Source organism: Fukomys damarensis, unplaced genomic scaffold, assembly GCF_012274545.1.
Source record: "Fukomys damarensis isolate Sample0158 unplaced genomic scaffold, DMR_v1.0_HiC HiC_scaffold_35, whole genome shotgun sequence".
NCBI classification, from domain to species: Eukaryota; Metazoa; Chordata; class Mammalia; order Rodentia; family Bathyergidae; genus Fukomys; species Fukomys damarensis.
Window position 1 is genome coordinate 32,491,749 of NW_022900947.1, and position 20,980 is coordinate 32,512,728.

General features: G+C 36.3%; 1 protein-coding gene and 1 pseudogene across 1 annotated transcript in view; one reads left to right on the forward strand and one right to left on the reverse strand.

Annotated features, from left to right (window-relative positions):
• The first annotated feature begins 8,219 nt into the window (after nucleotides 1–8,219).
• Tmem33 (transmembrane protein 33) overlaps nucleotides 8,220–20,980 on the forward strand; it is a 23,596-nt gene continuing 10,835 nt past the window's right edge. Inside the window, exons 1-5 of the mRNA XM_010625157.3 lie at nucleotides 8,220–8,603; nucleotides 12,490–12,584; nucleotides 13,056–13,243; nucleotides 17,374–17,441; nucleotides 18,649–18,782. Coding sequence (XP_010623459.1) covers nucleotides 8,559–8,603; nucleotides 12,490–12,584; nucleotides 13,056–13,243; nucleotides 17,374–17,441; nucleotides 18,649–18,782 — 530 coding nt within the window. The 5' untranslated portion in view covers nucleotides 8,220–8,558. The remainder of the gene's footprint in view (nucleotides 8,604–12,489; nucleotides 12,585–13,055; nucleotides 13,244–17,373; nucleotides 17,442–18,648; nucleotides 18,783–20,980) is intronic.
• On the reverse strand, nucleotides 10,603–12,061 carry LOC104862926 (annotated as a pseudogene).

Here is a 20,980-nt window from a genome sequence, read left to right on the forward strand (position 1 = left end):
AAAAAAAAAAAAAAAAAGATTGCAAACCAGCTGAGAGTGTAGCTCAGTGATACAACTCTTACCTAGCGTTTGTGAAGTCCAGGGTTCAATCCCCAGCACTGGGAGGAAAAACAGCAGGATAAGGTGGCACAGGGGAGCCAGAGGGTCTGTGGCTATGGAAGAATGATCAGAAAGATGCAACGCTGCCAGGTTTGAAGATGGAGAAATGGTCTGAGAACCAAGAAATGGGGGCCCTTTAAAAGCTGGAAAGGCACAGGAATGAATTCTCCCATGGGGCCTCCAGTAAATAATGGAGACCTGCAGAACCTTGATTTTAGCCCAGCAAGACCTGTGTGGGACTTCTGACTTCCAGAACTCTAAAATAACAAATATACGTTGTTTCAAGTTGCCAAATGTGTTGTAATTTATTACAGCAACATTGAAAAAAATAACATAATGGATTAGAATCACTGACTTTGATGTCAGTTATCTGTAATTTACAAAGTTTAAATATAGCGTAGTAAAGAGCAAGGTGTGTGTGTGTGTGTGTGTGTGTGTGTGTGTGTGTGTGATTCTATAATCTCTAGTCTTCAGCATTCCACTGCAAGTAAGCTTTTCATTACATTACCAATCTCAAAAGAATAAACTTTCTTAATTAAGATCTCATACTTACACTATCTCTGCAGAGTTTACTGAGCTTACTTTTCAGGCAGCAAATAAAAGCAAGGTTGTACTCATGAGTGACTCAGCACTTGGCAAGTGGAAAGACTCTATCCAACTACAGGATCATTAATCACTGCTGAAGCAGAAATTAGCAGATTGATGACTTGACAGTTCAGGAGAACCTCCCTTGAAAACTGGGGAGAGCCAAGTCATCAATAATTCTGGAATTAGTTCTTGCTCCCTCAGCCAATTTCTAGCCGAAAAGAATAATGGCCTATTGGTAGCCAAGTGCTTCAGTTTCTGGTCTTGTGTTACATCAAAATTTTCTTACCTTCAATTAAAATAAGCTGTGTTTTACCTAAGACTTGGCCTTGATCTTATGGCAATAAAACCATTGAAAAAAAAAACCTCAAAGATATAAAAAGCATCAATTAAAAAATAATGATTGGGGGCCGGGGATTTAGCTCAGTGGTTCGGTGGCCTGCCTTGCAAGCACAAGGACCCGAGTTCAATCCCCAGAACCAAAAAAAAAAAAAAAATAAATAATAAAATAATGATTGGCTGGGCATGATAGCACATGGCTGTAATCCCAGCTAATCAGGAGGCAGAGGCAGGGGGATTGAAAGTTCACTGCAAGCCTGGGGAATTCAGGAAGACCTTACATCAAAAATTTAAAAAATAAACACAAAAAGGTTGAGTTGTAGCTAAGTGCTCAGTACCTAAAGAAAAAAAGAAAGAAGTGACTGTATTAGAATTATATTGTCTTTGCTTTTCCAGACATCCAATCTCACTCTTTTCATAGTGACACACTTAAGAGTTTCAGATAAGGTTAATCCTGAAAACATTCCCCAGGACCCCTCCTTAAAAACAAGAATGACACAAACTTTACTCCCTGTGTCTTAAACCAAGTAGTTGGTTTAAGAATTTTCATGGGACCAAACTTGATTCAGTGAATATCAATCCTGGACAATTATTTGAAAGTGTTGGGCAAAGACACCTTCTATGAAGCTTCTTGCTAACCCAGTGGAATAAGGGTTTAAGGGGAAGGAGAATCAATTTGACAATGAAGTTAATTGAGAGGGAAGTAGAGAAGAGAACAGATTTCTTTGATGTCGGTTGGACTGTTAAATCTAGTCATGGATTCAAGAAAAGATCATCTACCTGTAGTTTTATTTTGCCTTTGATTCTCCCTATGTTTGCTGAGCTTACTCCTTGTGTTATAGTACTCCCACCTTATTTATGAGAGATATAATATTCCAAGGCCCTTAATGGGTGCCTAGAATTGCAAATAATGCTAAACCCTACCTATGCTCTACCTCTCTGTACATACATACCTATGACAAAGTTTAATTTATAAATTAGGTACAGTAAGAGATTAACAACAATGACTAATATAAAACAACTTAATGATATACTATATAAATTATGTGAGTACATCCTTTCTTGATATATCTTATTGTAATATAGTCACCCTTTTTCTGGTGATATGAGGAATACAATGCCTATGCGGTGAGATGTAGTGTCTGGAAGAAAATGATATAGGCATTGTGACATAGCATGAGGCTGCTATTGACCTTTTGGTGATGTGTCAGAGAGAGGATCATCTGCCTCATCTCAAAGTAGGATAGCACAAAGTTTCATTGTGCTACTCAAAACAGTGTGCAATTTAAGACTCACAAATTGTTTATTTCTTCTGCAATATTAAACTTAATATTTTTGGCCATAACTGACTGAAGATACATTAAACTGCAGAAATAAAACTTCATATATAGAGGGATTACTGTATTTACAATCAGGAGAGTCTCGACTAAGGAAACTATGTCTAAGAAATTGTCTTGCTACCAAAAAGAATGATGAAGAAAGAAAAATCATACAATAGGAAAAAATAAGACAGATTCCAATTGTTAAAGGGGGGTGTTTACAAATGATCCACACATGATATTTACTGTCCAGATACAATACAACACAAAACAAACCATTTATGATACTTTTTGCAAAGGAAGAAATGGTAGATATCTTTGCATTTGCATTAGTGTTTGCTTGCTTGTTTGTTTGTTTGGTGATTTTGGGTAGGGATCAAACCCAGGGCCTTGAAGCATGGTAGGTAAGTGCTCTACTACTAAGCTATGTCCTCTACCCCAACTAAGCTATGTGTCACTGAATTCAATTGCTGAAACCAATCATTGAAATCTGTTAGCAGAACCAGTATCCTAGCAGAGCTGCTTCAACTTCTTCTACTATGGCCTCAATATATTTTATACTGCTGCTAAGTTGCCTGAAACTTTGTACTAGAATTCAATTTTCTTTTCTTTTCTTTTTCTTTTTTTCTTTTTGAAACAGTGTCTTGCTTTGTAGTTTAGGCTGACCCCAACTTGTGGTGATCCTTCTACCTCAGCCTCCCAAGTGCTAGGATTACAGGCGTGAGCCACTACTCCCAGCTATCATTGTGTTTTCAGGACATAACCAGATTAGTACACATAGGTTTAGTTTATATGTTCCAACTATTCTATTTATGAATTATGAAAATGAATTTGTTCATTGTCTTAATGATGAACATTTTTCCAATTCTATAATAAACAGTATGCATGACAGTTTATCTAAGGTAAATATGCAGTTAGAAGTGAAATAGGTGGACCATAGGATTTCTTCAATTTTTCTTTCTTTTTTTTTTTTTTTTTTTTTGGTATCGGGGATTAAACTTGGGACCTTGTGCTTGTGAAGTAGGTGGCAGAACCACTGAGCTAAATCACTGGCCCCCGATATCTTCAATTCTGCATATTAAAATAACTTCAAATTTACTCTCCTAAGAGGTTGTCTTTACTGTATGAGAATAGTCCTAATCCCTGTCAACATTAGTTTACATTGGTTGTATTACTCCATTTTCTGTTGCTATAACAAAATATCTGAGGCTGAATACTTCATTTTATTAAAATTTATTTAGAGCTTACAGTTTTAGGAGGGGAAAGTCCAAGTTGGGTGACCCTATAAGTTTGGTTTAGGTGAAGGCTACATTGGCTGCATCACAGAATGGCAGAGGAATGGAAAGGGAAATAATTGTGTACAAAAGAGGCCAAGTACACAGAGTGGCCTAGATTATAACAACCTACTCTAGTGAGAACTAACTCACTCTGAGACCATCATTAATCCCTTCCAAGAGCAGCACATGCAACGACCTAACATTCACCCATTAGGCCCCATCCCTTAATGGTTCCACTACCTCTTTTTTTTTCTTTCTTTTTTTTTTTTTCAGTGCTGCAGATTGAACTCAGGACTTCACCTATGCTAGGCAAGCATTTGTATCACTGAGCTACATTCCTAGCCCTTTACTACTTCTCAGTACCACCTCACTGGTGACCAAACCTCTAGTCCATAAACTTTTGGGGAACAAACCACATCTAAGCCATGGTGTCAATTGAATTTATATAAACTTCTGTGCTGTTATTGATTCCACTTGTATTTTACTGAGTAGTCATGAAGCTGAGCATCTTCTCATGACTTTACTGGTCACTCAGGAATTTCCTTCTGTCCCCTCTTTTTCCCTTGATAGCTTTTTTATTATTCCATTATTGATTTGTTAAAGTTTTAAAATTTTTGGTAAAATTATGGTTTTGGTTTTTGCTTTTGGTAACAGGGATCAAACTCAGGACCTTGCACCTGCAAGGCAGACAGCAGCACCATTGAACTAAATCCCCGGCCCGAAGTCATGTTTTTATACTAAACTTTCATTACATGAGTTGAAAAATTTCCCTTCTCTTTCAAAGATGAATAAAAACTAAATTAATATGAGCAAGGAGTGAGGAATAATCTATCATGCAAGTGTATACCCCAAGCTGAGCTAGAAACTGGCTAGACCATGGTTGTACAAAGCACCTAAAAGGAGATAAATGAAAAAGAGATATAAACCAGATTATGTTCCAAAGGATTCATTGTTCTCTTGCCCAATTTATGGAAGATGATATACCCAATTAAAACTCATTTTAAACCTATAATTCCAGCACGTGGGAGGCTGAAACAGGAGGATTGCCATGAGTTTGAGGCCAGCCTGGGCCATACAGTGAGGTCGTGTTTCAAAAAATAAAAATAAAAGACAACAATGTTGACTGAAAAAGGTAGATTGCAGGAGGATATATAAAATGTGATAGTCCTCAAAAATGCAAAAGGAACTAGGTGGTACACACTTGTAATCCTAGCACTTAGGAGCTGAGGCAGGAAGAAAGTTATTTTCCACCCTCTTTCTACATTTTGAAAGTCATCCCTTGGTTAGCGTTTTAACAGCCATAGCGTTCCATAGAAAAGATTCGTCTTTTCTTCCGTAATTAGTAAAATAATAAACATTTTTAAATCTCTAGAGTGATATTCTGGAAAGATATCAATATTGTATCTGCCATCAACATTTCATCCAATGGGTTTAGCATCCAGTAGTCTTTCTAGTATTAACGGGAATATTTTCTGACCAATATTTATTTTTAAAATGACTAGCTTAAAATTTAAAAATTACAAATAGAGCATATTAGGCTGTCAGCCAAAAGTCCTCCACTCTCTTCTATTCCTCATTAACAATTTCTCCTATTTCTTTTCTAAAATTTAAGATTCTTGATGAGAACACAAAACCATAGAATACAAAAGAGAATTAAATAAGTGCCTTAATAGAATAGGAATACATTCGGCGGTTTCAACAAGGGAATTTTTTTTTCCTAATGGGGAAGAGACATTGGAGGTAGTGTACCTGGGGAGTGAGAATTAGTGCCTTAAAGTTTAAGGAAAATTCCGCTTCCTAAAGCAAGTCAGGGGAAAGGCTGAAAGAATATCATCTGTGAAGGAACATAGCAGAACAATGGATCCAGCTCATACTGGCTTACAAGAGCTGATTATTAAACTTTGAAGAATTTTGTGAACTAGCTGTTTTGCATTGTCATTACTAAAAATTTAAACTGTATAAATCTCTATGTCTTAGTTACCTTTCTCATTGCTGAGACAAAATACCTAACTCACACAAGTTAAGGGAGGAAAGGTTTATTTAGCTCACAGTATGTGGAGGTGTCAGTTCATAATCAGCTGGCTCTAAGGCAGGGTGGCACATGATAGAGGGGTAACACTTTATGTGGACCAAAGGTAGCAAAACAACAAGGAAATTTAACAGTGTGTTTCTGTCCCTTTTATCTTATCTAGACTACCTAGGGTGTGTAGCACTCACCCCTTAACCCTAGTGCCTCTGAGCCTAGCATTGTGCTATGAGTCAATTCCAGAGTCACACACTCTAGATACAGCCACCTCTAAAAATCCCCACCTATGATGACCACAAGGCTTTGGGGACATCTAGACACAAGCCATAACACTCTGCTATAGCAAAGCAAAGTAATAACTATTTAAGGCTCATCACTTTCTAATTACTTTTACTACATCTTACTATTATCCATGCTCTTGAGGTTATTTGTCCTTGTTATATCAGTATAAACAAAGCCCTAATATATGTCTTAGTTGTTTCACTGTCATCTTATTCCTTAACAAAACTGTCAAGCAGCAGTCACAGAATTAACTATAACTGTACATTACTATGAATGCAAAAGTTCAGGAAAAATTTTAAAAATGAAAGGGAATAAGGGAAAAGAAAAAATATGAGAAAATGAAAAAATGGAAATAAAGTGTTTGTAAATGGGGAGGGGAGGAGGGGGTGAAAGGAGGGCAGGGACAAAAGGGAAAAATGAGAACCAAGACCTGTCATGTAAAGGTACAAGATCCCAGTAATGAATGTAACTGTACTGTATACCTAGAATGTACCAATAAACTCAATAAAAGGAAAAAAATTTTAAATGAATTCTTTGTGAATCAACTGGCTATATGGAATTTATAATAGAGAATATTTTATATTTTAAATATTTGTATAATTACAGGACCCTTTTAACATATACAAATACTGCTGGTATGAACTGAATTGTGTCCTCCACCTTACCCCCCAAATTGTTATGTTGAAGCCCTAATGTTTGGAGATAGGATATTTAGCAGGTAAACAAGGTCATAAGGTTCAAGACATAATCCTTATCTGATTTCAAACTCAATCCACACCCCCACACCTCTGCTGAGCACAGAGAATAGCAGCCAAGAGAAAAAGACACAAAATAAAGCCACACTGCTGGTAATTTGATCTTGAATTTTCAAGCCTATAGTGTGGACCTATGAGGAAAAAGATGGCATTTTACTATGGCTGGCACACACATGAACGTACATGCATTGACAGAAAAATAATTATAACATTAGAAAGTGATAAGTACTCTAAAAATATGGACTAAGTGACACTTGAGAGAAAGTGAGGGCCTGAATTTGGGAAACAGCCTTAGAAAAAGAGACACTCATATTTTAAGAGAGCACCATTTGACTTGTGGGCTACAGCTGACTAGCACTTAGACTGCCCAAAGGTCTTGGAGGATAAACACAAATCTGAGAGGGCAGGAGCATGATAGATTTGGATTTTCCCAGTGGCATACTAGAGGGCCTATAGGTTTTAGTCAGCTCCTTCTCTCCCTCAGTGTTTGATTCTCAGTCCACTGCTCTTCTGATGGATTCTTCTCTGCATCTCTTCTCTCGGTTTCAGCAGATTATCCCTTCTTAGCTACACATCTAATCAGTTACCAAATCTTGAAGTTACCATCTTTCCAAACCATCTTTCCTCTTCTCTTCCTCCACAAACTGTCTCAGTCCAAAAATCTTCTAGATGTAGGCAACTTTCCCAACAAATTTCCTAGCTTCCCTTTTGATCATCATCAACCCTGTTGTCAGAGTGATTTTTCTAAGTCTGAAGATATTACACTTCTGCTTAAAGTTGTACCATGGCTCTCTGGTACAAAAGAAGTTCAGATTCTTTGCTTAGCGCATCATTTTTTTCATTTCTATCCCAAATCTTTTTACAGTTCCCTGACTAGTCCCTTCTTTCTGTTCATACTGAACTAATTCTCAGTCCTGTTACTTCGTGACTGGTATCTTCTTTCTGTTCATACTGAGCTAGATCTCTGTTCTACTACTTCTTGTACTTTTCTTTTCCTCTGTCTGCAGTCTCCTGTTGTCACCAAGTTCTTTTCCTTCACAATTTAGGGCCAGAATTATCTTTTCCAGGAAGCCTCCTAAGCACCTTGTGCTCCCTGAAATAACTCAGCCTCTGACCATTTTGTAAGAGTTTATGTTGTGAGTTAGTCTTGTCTGTCTCTCATTCAGTTTGTGTTATAGTCATCTTATTATTCTCCATGCTAAATAAAGAACCTGCCACATAGGAGGCTTTGTAAGATTTGTTGAAAAATTTTTAGAAGTTGAACAATAGAGCTCGAAGGAGAGATTTTCAAAGATGCTTCTGAGGCCTCTACATTATGGAGTAGAGAGATTCTGTGGTTTGAATAGGAGCAGGGAGGATCAACCTCTTGCCGGAGACAGGCAAAATTTGGCTAATCTTACTCCTTAGTTCACTGAGCCAAAGACTAACTAGCAGCACAGGTGGAGCCGAAAGGAAAAAAAAACTACACTTCCCGTCATGCTTCCGGACACCGCTCCCGTTTGCCCTCGCAGTCAGTCTCATCCCCACGGAACTGAAAGAAGTACTTCCGGGTTCGGCAATAACCGGGAGCCGGCAGCTTTAGGCAGTCCTTTACGGCCTTGTTCCAAAGCCCCGCCTCCCCTTCGGTCTTTCTAGAAAACTTGCTTTGATTCCGCCTTGCGGGATAGGTATTTCCCGGCCGCTGCGCGTGATTTTGGAGCAGTGTGTTGTACCGGGGACGGCGATACCTTGCCCTCTGAAGTCTCGGAGTTCCCGCAAGGGGAGGCGGGCCTGTGAAACCCAGCGAGGAAGCCGGTTTCCCGGGTCGTGGCCCCAGTGCTGACGTTCTGTCACTTCTCTCCGCGGTTACACCGTCGCAGGCGCGAATTCGTCTCTCATGGCTGATACGACCCCAAACGGCCCCCAGGGGGCGGGCGCTGTGGTGAGTGGGCAGGGTCGTCTGATTTGCAAGAGTTAGGAAGCAGCAGGAAGTGTTGCGAGGTTCCAAGGCGTTCCAGAAGCTCAGAGCTTTCTGGACCGGAATTAGTGAGGGGGGTAAGGGGGATGTAAATGAGAGCTCCCAAGTTTCTTTCTGAAGCGACCGTGGCTGGCCTGGAGCAGGTGTGCCATGGAAATGGCCCCTTCCTGCCTCTTCCTATTATCCTAGCCCTAGATCCCAAGGCTGAAGATGTCATTCATGGCGCACCCGTGTGCTGACAGAGAACCTTTTACTTACTTTTATAGCATATAGAAATTACGCAAAAAGAGATTGGTCTGCTTTTCTTTCTTCATGAAAAGAAATATCATTACGCTTTTGTAAATGTTTTATTTTTAAGATACAGATCTGCAGCTTTCTAGTTATTTGTACCCGAAACATTATTTTCTTTTAGTTTTAAAACTGAATTTGTGAACTGTGCAAGTTTTTTTTTTATTGCAACATTCTTGTATACACACTTTAATTTTGCTGACCCATTTGAGTTAATCATGTTCGTTAACCCAGAATGCTTTGGTGTTCTTCCACATGACCACTGCAGTTAATCACATTTGGAAAATTTTAAATTGATAGGTTATTATCCAATATGCAATCCATGTTCAGATTTCAGTAATTGTTCCTTTAAAGCTTCTTCCTCCACGATTTATCCAAAAAGCATGCATTGCACTTACTGGTGATATATCTTAGTCTATCATAATCCAAAACAGTTACTCTGTCCTATCCCTTTTATATCTTTCAAAATACAAATAGTTTTCAAGAGTCTAGACCTGCAGAATGTTTCTCACATGGGTTACATGAGTAATATTGTGTCCCTTCTCCGTGCATATATGAGGCATTTTGCACTGATTAATTCTGTGTTGGGGAATTTAAGTTTGATTATTTGGTTAAGGTGATGTCCATCAGTTTCTCCACTGTAAAGACCTTTACTCATTTATAATTGAAGAGTATTCTGCAGCATGAGACTGACATTGTGACTGTTTTGCTCCTCAACAGTTTTTCACCCAAAAGTCCAGTATATTTCGCCTGTAAAACATTACTAACTATGGAGCTTGGAGTAGTTCACTCTTAAAAGTGTAAATCAGTTACACCTTTTCACCTTGTGTAATAAAACGCACACCTGTAAAGTCCCAAATGAAGTGCATATCTCATTTATTGAAAAATAAATACCCCACACAAATTATTTAAAAATGTTAAAATTTCCCAAGATATATCATGTAAAGTTACAAAATCAACTATGATGTAGAGTTTGGATATTTGTAGAGAAATTGAGCACAGTAAATTAAATTTATCCTTTCACTTAATTGCTGCTCATCCTTTAAATTTAGGGGAATTATAGTGTGATATGTCTGGATAGAATAAATCAGGTGTGTTTCATATTTGTGAAATTAGTTGCATGTGAAATTAAGAAGACATACAGTTAAACTTCCTTGAATTTGAAAATGTACTTGCATTTTCTTCCAAAAAATTTACATTTATTCTCTGAAATATAATGGAGTTAAATTGCTTTAAGCAGTACTTTTTTAGTTTATAAAAACATGAAAATATTCATTTAACATTTAATAAAGAAGCCACATTTAAATGCACATTAGCTGTTCAGAGCACTTTGTAGTTTTGAACCTCAGACCAAATACACCGATTAATCCATAATTTCTTCCATAATTTACTTTTATTTTTACAAATTACACCATGATAAAACTTGACAGAAGTTACTCATGTGAAACAGTTTGCTGTAACATTGTGTAAGTTAACTAGGTACATAACACAAGAGATTTTGTTGCTGTTTGTACCGGGAGTTCTCATGATTTTAGCATTGTACAACTTGAAGCTGAGACTGCACTGAGAAATAAGTTTAGAAGATGGCATTACAAAAGACTGGGAGTGAGTGGTTAAGAAAATAAAAAAAAGCAAAAACATGCAGGCATGCCAGGCTACAGCAAGTCTGCTATTTTCACTGCCACAAATCTTTGCTGTGGCCAAACTTAAACAGCAGTCCTCCAAAAAATATGAAGGCTTTTTGGAAGAATACAGCAATACCAGGATATACTAAGGGTTTTTCCTTAGCAGTATATACTCCAAAGAGAATCCACATAGACACAATCAGAGATCCAAAGGCCTGAATGAAACCAGTGAACAGCCAAATGCATGCACCTGTTTGACTCAGACAAGCTTCACTGTAACTATCACTCTGGACTTGTCCATTTGATACTGCATTAATCATTAAGGCTGTGGTTGCCATAACACCACAGCCATGGTGTGAGTGGTTGAACTCTTCCATACCAGGATACATAACAGCTTCATCTATGATAATCCACCAGCCTCTGAAAAACAGAACACCAGTAGAGATGGAACCCTCAGTATTGCACTTTTCCACTTAATCAGTGCATTCTAAACATCTCAGACATAGAAATCCAAATTTTAGTGCAGTCTGGCCCTGGGCGTGCAGTAGGTCTGGTGCCCAGTGTGGGGCTACCTCACTCCTAAAGCATTATTTTTTTCAAGTAGTACCATTTTGAAACAGTTGAGTGGAAGCACTCAACTCATTTTAAAAAAAGAAAATCCCAAAGTCCATCGTTATGTACTAAGGATAAATGATTTTGTGAAACTGTACACCCATGTTTTATATACCTGTGTATGTTTGTAATTAGATTGTGATGTTAAATGTTGTTGAAAATGTGAGTCTGCTTATAATTTAAGTATAAATGGTAAAATCTTAATGTTAAAACAGACTTTATGGGCCAGGGATTTAGTTCAGTGGTCCCGCCGCCTGCCTTACAAGTGCAAGGTCCCGAGTTCGATCCCCAGTACCAAAAAAACCCACACTTTAAGATGTTCTTGCTTCAACTGCGCATGGTGGCACACGCCTGTAATCCCAGCACTCAGGAGGCTGAGGGAAGAGGATAACTGTGAATTTGAGACCAGCCTGGGCTACATAGTGAGTTCCAGGTCAGTCTCAACTACACAGTGAGACCCTGTCTCAAAAAACAAAAAACAAACAAACAAAAGACAAAGATGTTCTTGCTTCAGTAGTAATAGACCCAAATGGGAATAAAGCAAAGAAACAGACAAAAAAAAAAGAAGAAGAAGAAGTGGAGAAGAAAATGGTAAATGAAAGTTTAATTTAGTGCCACTGGAACTAGTATAAAACTTATGGGAGAACCTTCAGGGAATGCAGAATTATAGAAAAGCAGATATCATTTAATACCTGACAACTGTATTTTGAGTACCTTAGATAGGCTAGGCCCTTCTGTATGTCATCAGTAGACTAAGAAGTTTGATAGGAACAATTGCATGGTTTTCCATTTCTCTTTCAAAAGATTATTTAATCCAGACTGGATTTATATGATGCCTTCTTAACTCAGCTCAGAGACATACCTATTTGGATTTGAGATTTTTCTAAGAATAGGCATATTTCTCTTGAGAGCAATTAGTTCTTATTTAATTTTTTTAAAACAGGAACCAGAATTGTAAGTGTGGAAGAAACATAGCCAATTGTAAATTTTTCCATTTTTTCTAATTTTTTTCAAAAATTTTAAAATATCAACTGATTTTATTTTTTGGTTGGTTTATTTAAGTATTTCCTGTATTTTCCACATCCAAAGTACAGACTATTTGGACATATCATTGCACATACAAGTTGAAAGAGTTAATAAGTTTTCATTTAATGATCTAAAAACAAATGTTACCTGTTTGTTAAAATAGTTTGTTTTGTTTTGTTTTGATCTAAATTCCCGCCCTGTTAAAATATTTTGAATAGAATAACAATTCTATGCTCTTTATCCTTAAAAACATAATTTTCAGGTTTAGATTACTACAATATTTTTCTTTTTAAATGTAGCAATTCATGATGACCAATAAACTGGACACAGCAATGTGGCTTTCCCGATTGTTCACAGTTTACTGCTCTGCTTTGTTTGTTCTGCCTCTTCTTGGGTATGTATTATATGTTTCTGACTTTGATAAGCCAGTTGTACTGGCAATTTATGAGATGTCTTTCAGTTGTAAGAATTACTAAACTGTAAAGTTTAGGGACAGAATCACTAATAAAAAAGTCACTAATAACCTGGTAATCAGTTGGAGAAGTATTTACTATCTTGTTTTATGTCTTGTGGTTTGTGAAACTAATATCACTTTGAAAGTCTGAAGAAAAAATATATGCATAGATGGAGTGAGTTCATGGTTTCTGCTTTTCTTTTTTTAAACTTGATAGGAAAAATTGCTGTTTTATAAAATTCAGTTGACATGTGAAGAGATGTTTTTAAGAAGGTAGAATTGGTTAAAGTAATTTTTATATTGGCAATTAAATGAGTTAGATGTTGTACAATTCTGATGCAACTCACAAAGGAGGAAGAGACATGGTGGTTGTTTATGTCTCGTGATAACTTCTCCTCTGGTAATTTGCAGGTTGCATGAAGCAGCAAGCTTTTATCAACGCGCTTTGCTGGCAAATGCTCTGACCAGTGCTCTGAGACTGCATCAAAGATTACCACACTTCCAGTTAAGCAGAGCGTTCCTGGCCCAGGCTTTGTTAGAGGACAGCTGCCACTACCTGTTGTATTCGCTCATCTTTGTCAATTCTTACCCTGTTACAAGTATCCTTTTCTACTCTTTTGACAGTGAGATTACCAGCTATGCATTTGGGAGATCTCTATGTTTTGATAGGAAGGATTCAGTAATGAGAATATTTCATGAAGCATGGGTTTGTTTGCTTTTTTGGCTCTTCATCTCTGTGAGAAAGATACGTTTAATGTAAGAATTTCTGACTCTATTATTTAAAATCTGAACGTTGAAGAGCTGATTTTTAAACTTTGTCAATGTTCTTGTCTATATTAGCAATGGATGTCCAAAAACTTAGATTCTCATGGTGATTTGTGCCTGTAATCCCTGTACTGTGGGAAGCTGAGCCAGGAGGAATGCAATTTTGAGCCCAGCATGGGCATTTGAGTCACTTAGCAAGACCGTGTCTCAAAATACCAAATAAAATGGTCTGATGATGTAGCTTAGTGCAAAAGGCCCTGGGTTCAGTCTCCAGTACTGCGCATATACAAAAAAATTAAGATTCAGACCACAAGTTCACATAAGACTTCTAAATATTTGAAAATTTCTTTCTTTAATTCTTATGTTTGGGAAAGTATCCAGATCTCTTGCTTCCAAAAAGAGAGATCCTGAGCTTGTTCATTTCTTACCACCTAGTAAGTTAGAAACAAATGAAAATAAAAAGAATATTCAATATATAAATAAAGTAGGAAAAGAATACACATGGGTAACCCATGTAGCTACTAAAAATTTAATAATTCATTTGGAATTTGTTTTCACAATCAGAGTGTGTTGTAGAATGACAAAATGGGAGTTAATCCAAAAAAGGGAGTCCTAAAACTCACTATGTTTACATAGCAGAAGTTAAACATTTTAAAAATAAGGTTCTTATTATAGAACTTTCATACATTGTGAGTACAAGAGTAATCAGTCTTTCTTTTTCTCCCCTGTAGACCATTCCTCTGGAAATGACACTATTTTGTGCTTTTTGAAGTGTTGCTCTAAGAGTATTTGAATACTTAATGTTATAATTATACATAGTGGAAAACACAATTATTTCTGTAAGATTAAATATTATCCATTTACAAGCATAATGCCTATACCTGTAAAGCTTCAAATTTTAAACAAACTTTTTTTTTTCTTGTTCAGGATTGAACTCAGGTCCTTATACATGCCAGCATATTCTCTACCAGTGAGCTACAACTTCACCTCCTAAATAGACTTATAAGTGTTAGAGAAACTAGAAGAGAAGGAAACTCAAATTTCCTGAGCACCTCAATACTATATGTAGGAACTTGACCTATTTAATCCTAGTTATACTTAAAAAAAAAAATCATGTATTACACTAAAAACTTTGGTTGGAAGCTGAGCATGGTGATGCACGCCTGTAATCCCTGTACTAGGGAGGCTGAGGCAGGAGTATTGCTGCAAGTTCAAGACCAACCTGGGCTACATAGTGAGTTCCAGGTCAGACCCAACTACATAGTGAGACCCTGTCTCAAAACAAAAATTTTTTGGTGGGGGCTGGTAAACAGTAATGCTGACAAGATCGCTCATATTTAAAAGGCATACCAAATTAATAGTTGATGGGCAATTTTTTAGTGCATTGTTTTTTGTGGTACTTAGGATTAGACTCAGATACTCTACCATGGAAGAACTCTCCAACTTTTTTTTTGTTTTTAATTTTGGAAGTGTCTCACTAGTTACTAGTGGATCTCCTGCCTCAGTCTCCCACAGTGTCTGGGATTACAGGTGTATACCACTGCACCTGGCAGTAGTTATAAAATATTTCTCTCTGTTCCTAGGTAGAGCCAGTAATCACTTATATGTGTATTATGTGGAGATTCTGTTTAAAGTTATTTTATCAGAATAATGTAAGTAGGTAAGGGTATAAGAATAAAGCTTTTTGGTCTGGGAGCCGCCACCTGCCTCGCAAGCGCAAGGACCCGAGTTCAATCCCAGATAACAGAAAAGAAAGAATAAAGCTTTTTATGTTTTAATGTGTGGGTCTGTAATGTCACATAATTTGTATTTGTTTATTTTTTGGTAAAACTACATGATTGTTTTTTCACAGCTGTCTGTTTATTTGGCTATCGGCTTGACTAGCTCTTACACTCATTCATTGAGAAGCTTTGCAATCACAATTATTAAAATTCTTGTTTTTCTGAGATACTGTGGGAAGATATATAAAGGCTCTTGGTTGTGCCTTTTAATAGCTTCAAATTTCCTTGGAGAGAAAAATAAAAGTGAAAAAAATATATTCTGAATAATTAATGTAGAGCAAAATTGAATACATCGGTACTGAACTCTCGGACAGTGCTTGGCACAGATGGGTGCCCAGTATGTTTTGTTGAATAAATCCTCAGGTCATACAAGTGAGACTGGCCGTACAGACAACCTTTCTGCCTCTTCTCTGTGGTTGGTTATTTGCTAACCTGTCTCATGGGACTATTGAAGATTTCATATTCCCTGCATTCTTTATGGGAGGAGAAGTGGCAAGCAGTGGGAATAGCAAATACTTATCTGATTCCTAAGGAAATTAGGTAAGAGTGATAATTTTACCTGCTGTGTTAATGACAAGTACAGGTACTTGGGGTTAAAATTGTGCTTACAGCCCTTACCATTTCTAAATAGTTTAAAAAGTGACACTGAAAGCTAAGATGACTTTCTAGTTATGGATGTATGACCTGTATAGTATTAGAGATGGATTTTTTAATTGTACAATAGTCGAGATGAACAGCTCATTAGAAATATCCAGCTTTGACTTGTATGTAGTCTTTTTTTGGGTTTACAGGCCTTGAAATGGATATTTAGCCCAAGCTGGCCTTGAACTTACTTGAAAGAGAATGAAACAGTCTAGGAAAATTAGTGGGTGACCGAGTCAGGACTGAAACCCAGATAGCTCAACTCTCAACTCAGAGTTCTGTTTCACTACCTGACACTACCTCTATTATTGAATCAGTCTTCAAGTCTAGATATATGTTGAAGTTTAAATTTAACTATTTAAACTGCAGTAAAGTTTCACAGCTGCCTTGGGAGAGCATTATAGTTTTCATCCGTTTAGAAAGGGTGTATCTGTGATTCATTAAAATGTTTAAGACTATATTCTGGTGAGTGTATGTGATCTTTACTCAAAAAATTGACATTTTTACCTAATTTGTGTGAGTAGTAAGAAAGAACTGTTGAGAATATTAATTTGGAGAATTAGTGTATTGTTAGAGAATTAGATTTTTTTCTAATAACTTAGATAAATGCCCACCAATTAGAAATTAGGAAATTTGGAGTCCTAAATGAGTTGTGGTTATAATGAATTTGATACTCAGATTATGTTATAGCAGTCACCATTTCCCATCCATATCATGTCTGCATCTAGGATAGAAAAATATAATTCATTTCTTAGAAACTGCTAGTATTTTGAGAGTTAGTATTTTTGTCATTCATGATTGATTAACAGTATCATTTCATGGAAATACTTAAGTACTGTGTTATTGTTTTTATCAACTTGGCAGTAATTGGGGTGGTGAGTGAGATCTTCTGAGCAATTTCCATTTTTCAAAAAGCTGAATGAAAATATATATTCCATGGCATAAAGCCAAACCGTTGGATTTAAGTATAAGGATTTTGTGTCTGTCTGTACTTGAACTGTTCAGAACATATTGAAATAGCTTTTTAGTTTCAGTATCTCAAAATTACGAGGTTTTTGTAGGAAAGAAATAATAAAAGATCTTTAGCTGAGGAAAATTTGGGAATTAACTCTTTTAATTCTTCCTTCAGACTCTTTCCTCATAGTGAAGATCTGTGAGAGCACTCAGAGACTATTTGAAGGCTCAGAGTGGCCACAATGCCCATTGTAAAGTTAAAAGTTGCATGTAATTTTCTGAGGTGGCCTGGGTTTTAATATAATTTGGCAACTGTTTGCAGTGCTTTTAATAACCAGTAGAAATAGATGAGAAAAACCTTTCTTTGTCTTTTTTCTTTATAAAAAGAATGGTGAGTTTAGAAAGTGAAATATTTCTTTATTAATAAATAACAAAACTGTTTGATTCAAGGTATGTCAGTAAAACAAAAGCATTGCGCTGAAGTCATTTTGCAGGTATTTCAGATCTGTATATTTGGACATAGTGCATACCTTATTTTGCAAAATACTTAATGACTTGTAAATATTTTCCTTAATTATTTTCTTCAGTGAGTATTTTCCCAGTCTTGTTGTTCTCTTTGCTTCATGCTGCCACATACACTAAAAAGGTCCTTGATGTAAGTAGAATTATGCTATTTCTTTGATTCCTGGATTATAGGTAGTTGGCATAAGTTTGAGTTCTAAGACCTTTTGGCATTTGTCAGAGAGAATCCCTTCAAAAATTATTTAGTGATTTGAAAAATTTGAGTTTGAAAGTTTTTATTATTGAAGTAGCACAAACATTTTGTAAGATAAGATTGCGCTGTTATCCCCCCACCCAGTTCTTAGAGGGTTTAGTGAAATCTGAAATAGATCACTTTGTTTTTTAAAATATACGTATCTTTTAAGCTTGATGAGTTGTCTTGTTCTGTCAATATATAATTCTAGCATAACAGATAAATAAGTGTATATTGAGCATGTTCTTTTTTACATTAATGTTAACTGTTGGTGTCCTGAATTCTTTTTTTTGTCTCCTTAAATTTTTATTGCTGGACTGGAACATTAAGTTTAACTTAAGTGTGCCAGGAGGATATATTGCATATGCATTGAAATTTGAACTAAAATACCCCAATTTATGCCTTTTATTGGCCTTTTTCTTTATCTTATAATTCTTTGGTTATATCAGCAATTAGGTCTCCTTAATTTCTACTATTAGCTAAGGAGCCATACATTTTATTTGTATTACTGGATAGTCATATTTTTGTTCTGATTGGAAGGCGATAACCACCATTTCTTATAAAATAATGTTACCTTTAAAAATCACATCTAACAATGAAAAGTACTTTTGTTAATGTGGTTTTGGTTGTCTTCAAATATACAAAATAAAATAAGGAAGATACATTAATGTCCTTCTTTAATTTGTAAACTTATGATTATTTTCAAATGATTGGCTTTTGGTAATATGATTTGTAGGATATACCAGTTGCTTACTTAAAGAAAATATTGCCACCACTCAGTATCTCTGGGTTCTGCATCTGTGGATTTATCCAACTGCAGTCTAAAAGTACTTGCCAAAAAAAGTTGTGACTGTGCTGAACACACACAGACTTGTTGTCATTTTTAAACAATATAGTGTAACTTTTTACATAACATTTACATTATACTAGGTATTATAAGTGATCTGGAGATGATTTGAAGCATGAGAAGATATATGTAGATATATGTAGGTTATATGCAAATAGTTTATTTTAAATAGGAGTCCAAGCTCCCATGGATACTGAGGGATGACTAACTGATTTACCAAAATGCTTCATTATTTGTAATATTTGTTTTCTTTTGTTTTAGGCAAAGGGTTCGAATAGTTTACCTCTGCTGAGAGCTGTCTTGGATAAATTAAGTGCTAATCAACAAAATATTCTGAAATTCATTGCTTGTAATGAAATTTTCTTGATGCCTGCTACAGTTTTTATGCTTTTTAGGTAAGAAAAAAATGCATCTGTTTTTGAAAGACTGGTAAGTGAATATAATAAAGGTATTAACTCAAATTTTATGTTGGTTGAATCAGTTGAAGTAGATATTGACACAAAGAGCTAGATGGATCTTAGTAATCACTTTAGTAAAAAAGCCAGACATAGCCAGGCGCAGTGGCACACGCCTGTAATCCCAGCACTTTGGAGGCTGAGGCAGGAGGATCACTGTGAATTCGAGACCAGCCTGGGCTACATAGTGAGTTTCAGGTCAGTCTCAACTATGTAGTGAGACCCTGTCTCAAAAAAAAAAAAAAAAAAAAAGGCCAGACAAAATAGTAAACCTAGGAATTTAGCATGTATTCCTTATACATCATTTAACATTTTGAAAATTAATTTCAAAGTTACGACTTTGGAAAAAGTCTTGAGACATCTATTTTTTTCCATTTTTGCCATTACTGAGATGATTTTTTAAAGTCAAGAAAATAATAAGTATGCCAAGTGTGCTGGTGCTACTTAGGAGCCTGAAGGAGAGTTACCAAATACTCAAGCCCAACCTGGACACCTTAGTGAAACCTTATCTCAAAGTTAAAAAAAAAAAAAAAAAAAAGGATTAGGGATGTAATTCAGTGGTAGAGCACCCCACTGGGTTCAATCCCCAGAACTAAAAATATTAGTCTTACATCAATAGTTGCCTATCACCTATCAGTATCCTAGACTGGCCTTGAACTCATGGCAATGCCTCAGTCTCCCAGGTGCTGTGATTACAAGTGTGTGCCACCAGGCCTGGCTGCCTCCTTATTTTGTTTGTGTCGTAAGTGTGGAAGTAATGCACAAATAAAACAAGCTTTCCTTTTGAAAGTTGGAACATTAAATAGTGTTGATTTTTCCATTGGTGATCTTGGAGTTAAGTTTTAAGAACAATGTACATTTCTACCTTTAAATTTTCAGTTTTGTAAGGAATAGGACATTATAAGTAAAAACTAATATATCATTTGATTATGAATCTTAGTTGCAGTTCTGTCCTTTGCTTCCCAGAGAGGGCTTCAATATGTGTCCATGTATGTAGTCCTTTAAAAATGCTGACATAGGGGCTGGGGATTTAGCTCAGCGGTTCGGTGGCCTGCCTTGCAAGCGCAAGGTCCCGAGTTCAATCCCCGGTACCCCAAAAAAAAAAAAAATGCTGACATAAATATGTAGGAAAGCCCTATCATTATATTGTGGGTGTCAGGTTTTGTTTACTCGTTATTTGTATTTGACATAGGTATCATGTGTCATTTACATACACCCTGCTTTTTTCATTTATGTTTTCATGGTCACTGATTTGTTCTGGTTTGTGCAGTTCTGGTTTGCTTCATACTGTATACTGTTCCTTCAGATTAGTGTGCTATTACACATTCCTCTGATAGTAGACGTTTGTTTCCACATTTTTTTCTGAATATTAACACAGTCAACATCTTTTTACACTTATACACCAGTGTTTTAACTTACAGACGAGACTGATTTTACTCTTGATTAAGCTAAGTGCATTTTGTGTTTAATAGATCATGCCAAAATGTCCTTTAAAATGTTTGTGTACCTGTTTTTTTATATTTGAAATTTTAGTACATTATTTTGATCATAAAGTTATATTTTATAATTTTTCAGGTTCATTACATTGGCTGACTAATGGTGCTCTCATATATCTGACAATCCCTGCATTTTTTTCAGCACTGGGAAGTGAACCCAGGGCCTACTACTCAGCTACTGAGCTACATTCTATCTCCACCTTTTTTTTTTTTTTTTTTTTTGAGACAGACTGGCCTCAAAGTTGTAGTCTTCCTGCCCCAGCGTCCTGAGTAGCTGGGATTATAAGCATGAACCTCTGTACCCAGCAATAACACCTCTCCACCCCAGGGTACTGGCAGTTAAACCCAAGGCTTCAAACTCAGACATGCTAGGCAAGTGCTCTGCCTACATCCTCCTTTCTTTAGGGGTCACATTTTACACTTCTTACAGATTTCTTTACAAATGAATCTCTTCCATTCTTTTAAGCAGTGCTTTCCACCAGGGAAATTCTAGGGTTGCTACATGTTGCATAAGTTGTGGGGGGCACAACTACATAATATCATTTAAATAAAGTTCTAGAATAATAAAATTAAAAGATTTCTTAGATATTATGAACCCAGATTCCAGTTCATTAGACCATTATCCTTTTTTTTTTTTTTTTT